The sequence below is a fragment of the Amblyomma mixtum genome, chromosome 7, assembly GCF_055824585.1.
Source record: "Amblyomma mixtum isolate Tamu chromosome 7, ASM5582458v1, whole genome shotgun sequence".
Classification (NCBI taxonomy): Eukaryota; Metazoa; Arthropoda; class Arachnida; order Ixodida; family Ixodidae; genus Amblyomma; species Amblyomma mixtum.
In genome coordinates, this window is record NC_143018.1 from 122,465,353 (window position 1) to 122,471,250 (window position 5,898).

General features: G+C 49.4%; 1 protein-coding gene across 1 annotated transcript; it reads right to left on the minus strand.

Annotated features, from left to right (window-relative positions):
* Positions 1-1,198: 1,198 nt before the first annotated feature.
* On the minus strand, positions 1,199-3,232 carry LOC149337375 (uncharacterized). The gene has a single exon (XM_089553423.1). It carries the CDS (start codon positions 2,965-2,967, stop codon positions 1,357-1,359), a length of 1,611 nt encoding a protein of 536 aa, XP_089409549.1. The 5' UTR covers positions 2,968-3,232; the 3' UTR covers positions 1,199-1,356.
* Positions 3,233-5,898: the final 2,666 nt, after the last annotated feature.

Below are 5,898 nucleotides of genomic sequence, written 5' to 3' on the forward strand. Positions count from 1 at the left end.
CATTCCTGCATGTACGCTGTCAGGTTTCTAATTGATGCATCATCCAAATTCCTCAGCATGCGATTGCTGATTCTGTCTGGACCTGCCGCAGTTTTAGTTCTGAGTATGTTCAACTCCGCCCTAACCTCTCCGATGGTGATGGGCCCATCGAGAAGAGGATTCTCTGCGCCCTTGTACTCGGGGAGGGGTGTGGGTGGTGTGCACCTCAAGTACTTGTCCCTCACTTCAGAGATTAGTTGATCACTAGTGCCTTCGTATTTATATACGAGTTTCTGTAGTTGTTGTCGTGCCTCATACTTTGTCTTGTCCGGGTCTAAGAGATGTCTGAGCATTTTCCACGTGTTGGCTTTGCTGATTCTGCGGTCCATCTGCTCGCAGATACTACCCCAGTTTTGTCTGGTTAAGTTCAGCGCGTGCTCCTCGATATCTCTATTCTGTTTGGCTAGGAGCTTACGTATGTTTCTGTTCCCCTTGTTTTGAGCAAGTTTTTCTTCTAGCTCCCTTTTCTTGCGCCACAGGCCTATCATACGCCTGTCTACCTCTTCTTGCGTTTCGTCTGCTTCCACCTCTTCGGTGGCTTCTTTAACTGCCGCGAGAATGTCTGTGCCCCAAGATTCTATGTCCCTGATTGCGTCTCGGGTATGAAGGTTCGCCCTGAATAGATCCCAATTTACCGCTGCGACCTTTTTGGGTTTCGGTGTGGGCGGTCCGTCTTCTACCACGATCTCAATAATTTTGTGGTCGCTTCCTAGGTCCTCCCCCGTGTTACACCACCTTGCCGTGATTTGGCCTCCGGTGAGAGTTAAGTCAGGTGTAGTGTCCCTACTCACGCTATTGCCCTGTCTTGTTGGTTTGATGGGGTCAGTGATCAAGATGAGCTCATTGTGGAGAATACTGTCCCAGAGTTCTCTGCCCTTGATTTGCGTATATTTGTATCCCCATGCGGGATGATGAGCGTTAAAGTCCCCGACAATGACGATAGGGTTTTTGCCCGCTATCTGTTTCGTTTTTGCGAATAGCTTGCCGAAGCCGCAATCCTTTCTCTGTTTCGGAGAGCTGTATACGTTTAAGACGAATAGGCTTTTCTCTCTCCGCTTACGCGGTATCATTTCGATTAGAGTGTGATCTAATTGGACGTGCCCTGTCTCGTGCTGCAGCGCGGTAACGTTGCGTTTGACAGGGGTGGCAACCTGCGTGTTGTCCCCTCGGCCCGGGTACGATTTGTAACCGGGCAGCTTCGCGTTTTTCCCGCACTCTTGTAAAGCTATAATTTCGGGTTTGTCTCCGTTTGCAAGGAACGATTGTAAAACGGCCCGTTTACGCAGAAAGCCCCTACAGTTCCACTGCCAGATAGTATTATTGTTCTTTGGCCAAGGCATTTTTGGTAGCTTGGAATTCCGCGTATATCCATTGGTCCCTTTTCTCAAATTCCGCCGTGAGAGCAGCGTCTCGCTTTGCAAATTCTACTCTGATCGTTTCTGTGACTTGTTTCATGAATTGCATTAGTGTTCCGTTCAGTAGTTTCATATCCTGTTGTTGTTTGTCGTTTAGTTGTTCGAATTTGGTCTCAAGATCCGACTCTTTGGTACGTTTCTTTTTTGAAGGGGGTTTTTCAACCTTCGCTGTCTCTACCTCTTTATCCTGCTCCACTTGCATAGGCGCCATTGCCTTTTCCTGTTGCGGTTCGTTTTCCTCGGGTTGTTTAGCTGTCGTTTCTAGCATTTTGATCCGCTCTTCTTGCTTCTTAATATAATCAGTTAAAGTCTTAATCTGATCTGCCTGCTGTTTAATAAGTTCTTTTAATTCTTTAACTGTCTCGGAGTCCTGGGAAACTTTAGTTGGCCAGCTCACCTTTGCAGCTTGCTCCTTGCGTGGCTGTTGCTGTCCGGTTTGTAGCCGGTGGAAGGACTCTGACCGAAACCTCGTTCTGCTGCCGGATCTATTACGGGAGCGGCTGTTCCTTCCGTCTTCTTGCTTCGCTTCTTCAGCCTCCTGTTTGGCTTCCCATTGGCGTTTCTTGACGATATAAGGGGTGCGAAAGAGATTTTTGCACCTCTTGTCCCCGGTGTAGTGTTCTTTGCCGCATAGTTGGCACTGCGGTGTACATTGGTGCCCCTCGGGGGGCGATGTCATGCCACAGCCGCGGCACTTGGTCACCTCACTGTCGCAGACGTCCGAGCGGTGGCCAAGTCCTCCGCACTTGTAACAGACCTCATAGCGTTTCTTGTATAGAAAGCATTTGAAAGTGATTCCGCTCAAGACTACTCTGCGTGGTACTTTCTCTTCTTCGAAGGTGATTAGGAAAGATTTGGTCTTCCCCATTCTTCGTGCATCTATGACTGAAGGGTTGAATCCGTTAATGTTCAGTCCTTCTAGTACATACTTGTGTGTGTATTCCTCATCGATGCCATGTATGACTCCCCTGCCGCAACTCTCTGGTGCGTTCATGTAGGTGGTCACACCGCGTTCCTTGTCTCCGATCTTGACAGTTTCAATTTTCTCCACCTTCCTCGCGTTTTCGTAGCTAGGCGAGTGGTAGGTAATCGTACCTTGCTTGACGTTTATAGCTAGTCTGTCCTTCAGAGCCTCCTCGTCCTTGATTCCGGCTTTCTCCCTGATGGCCGCCGCAATTCTCATCTCGGTGGTGCTCTTCAGCATTGTTAGTCCTTCTTTGGGACGCAGAACTATTTTCCATCCGGTCGCTGGAAGTCTCGGGAGGTCTGAGGCTATTGAACGTTCAGCGAGTTTCCGTCCCGCCTCTCTGTAGGCTCTCGTGTCGCTGCCGTCGGTCGTCGCAACAGTGGCGGCGTTCGCTGACGCCGCGTCTCCGGCACCATGTTGGCGTCCTAGGTGGCGTTCGTCGTTCTCCAATTTTTCCGCTCGCTTCTTCAGTCTCATAATCCATTCCTCTTTTTCTTTTTCTTTGGGGTCGATGTCGGTTCCCACCACCGTCACTTCCATCGTCATCGTGGAGCCGGGCGTGGTCGGCGGTGGCGGGAGCTCGCCGGTCGCCGCCTTCTCGGAAGTAGGCCTATCGTGGCGTGTAGCGCTGGCGAACTTGGAATGACGATACAGTCTTTAAAGATGCACTTACAGGCACAAATGTGGTATCCTCAGGTTGCTTGCACCTTAGGAAACAGGTTTAAAAGACGTTTACGGTCAACGTAGGAAAAAATCCGCCATGAAATCACTGATTTCGCGGAGCCGACGTGAACGCGTCCGTACTCCTCGACGCCCCCTGGCGGTCTCTCCGTGAAGCGCTAAGAATATTTAACCTCCTGACTGCAAACGCGTTGTGTGATTGCTTCATAAGCCACGGAACTGTAGGCCCTGCGCACACACGAGATTTGCGGTGCTCGTAAGATTGCGAACAGAAGCGCGGATCCAGTCTGCGAAAATCTACATAGATGGGCAGCTGAGGTCACAAGAAAATGCGAACATCAGCATTATGCATTCGTGGATGCAGCCAGGAGGCAGGTAAGGACTTGGGACGCTTGACATCAGGAGGAGGTCGAAGCCCGTGAGAATGCGGCCGTTGGAAAAGGAAAGGCGACATCAAACGCGCTACGCGACAAGATCGTTCACATGCCGAGGTCCAGAAATGCTTGCGACCCCAATAGCTGGGCATTTTGACGTAGACGCGAGACCTCCTCTCTGCGGGAAAGCCAATCTGCAGCTGCAATTCCCGTGACTGCTGGTAACTGCTTCGTTAGATTTAATGAAGGACGGCAATTTCATTGTGATTAAGGATTCTAACTTCACAAGAAAAAAAAAACTTTGAGAAACTTAAGTTCACGTTAAGGGTATGTAACAATAACGTTAAAGGGTCCCTACGGTTGCTAGGGGGTCTCCTGGCGCACCGACTCGCAGACATCGACACACTTGCTGCATTCAAGGTTGTGTTATTGCACATAATTGTGCATATTATTTAGTGACGCTAATTAGTGACCCTAATTAATTAAGTGGTCATTTAATGTAATCGCCTACTGTGCGGTGTGAGGTACTCGTGCAAGGCCGCTATATATCCCAATGAGCGCATGTTCCTCAGTGGTTTCGATCCCGACTGACCACCTTTTTTTTTCACACCAGCAAAATTGTGTTTCTACTCCAGTACCCTCTCGACCAATCAGGATATTTCAGTTCCAGTGACGATGACGCTGGGCTTCCGCCGGACTTTTAACGGTATAACGCGTAAAAAAAATTAGAGGGGTGCACTTAAGCTGCGCCTATGGAGCACGACGCGATATCGTGATACGTTAATTCTCGTGTATGCAGACGACTATTCTCTATTTTACATTGATCGATCCCTGCGAGTCCTTGTACCCCTCCTGTCGCAGTGGTACAGCGGTTCTCCCAGCGGTGGGCCTTGTGCGACCCAGGTTACTCTTCCCCAACTACCAATCAATTATTTAACTGCCACGGTGGGCAGTTTGCTCACTATCTGGTGAGCAGATTTTGATGATGCTGCAAGGGCATGTGAGTAAGTAAGCCACCTTCCTTCTAGGTTGCTCTCCGGGAACCTCCTGCTAGAGCTATGAACGTGATTTTTCGCTCACAACGAAATGCCAACAACGCCGGCACCGGATATTGCGGGTAACGGCGCTTTCAACGCTATCGAGTTCAAACAGCGCAGTCCAGTCGATGCAAGGCAGCCAGATACAGTGTTAACGTTCTGCTTTCTGCTTCTCAATAACTAAAGCAATTGTGTCTGGCGTTTCAAAGAGAGAGAGATGCGAGCGGTGTTGTGTTTGAAAACGAGGTGTCTGCTCCATTTGTCAATTCACAAAGTAGGGGCTATTTATCAAACAAGCAGACGCCGTGCAGGAGTTCGTTGGATTAATATTGCCGCGACTGTGTTTCGAACCCACGGCGGAGCAAACAGGTCAGCTTCGCTGGCCACTGCACGAGGGCGCGTTAGTATCGCCGCAACCGATCACGCCTCGCGTCAAACTGCAACGCACTCTCGCGCTGTGCGTTGCAAAAAGTCGCTTCATGAACTTCCACCTGCGGCGTAGCGTTCGCAACACGTTTCCCACTAGCGGTGGATACCCGCAACGCTGGCTCAGTGATTAGCATGTTCGGCTACTCAGCCGGAGTACCCGAGCTCGAACCCGATCGCGGCGGACTCGTTTTGGTGGAGGCGAAACACAAAAGGCGCCCGTGTGATGTTCCATGTCAGTTCACGTTAAACATCGGCAGGTGGTCAAAATTATTCCGAAGCCCTCCGCTACGGCCCCGCCTTCTTTCTTTCTTCTTTCACTCTCACCTTACTCCCTTCCTTTACGGTGCGCTTCAGGTGTCCAGCCGAGATATGTGAGACAGATACTGCGCCATTTTCTTTCCTCAAAAACAACTAATTTAGCGGCAGATACGGAAGGCATAGTGACCAAATCACGTATCTAGTACACCAGAAACAGCTGCATATATTCAGCCACTTTCGGAATTTCTCGCTAGACGGCGAAATTCAAATCTGAAATGGCAACCACATTTTCGTAATCGTGATGGAGTTGAAAAAAGTGGTTGTTGCTCACGCTGTGATTAGACCAGAGCTGCACGACACCTATACCAAACACCTGCAAGACGATAAGGCGGCAGCCAAACAAGCGCGAAACGAAAGAAAAACGTACCGCAGGTTTTAAGCAATATATATTTCACTTTTCTTCTTAAGGCCTCCAGATATTCAGTCTCTATCAATGCGACTGGCATGACCCACTAACTTAACGAAATTCTCGATTGGAAAGCGTTAATCCTGTATCTCGCGGCGTCAAGAAGGTAATTCGCTCTGAAACAGACCCGTAATAGTAGAAGATCCCTCCTTACCACCTATGCGCACTTTATAACGGTTTTTAGCGCTTTTAATCGTGGTGACAACAACAGTACATGTTCTTTTTCGAACGT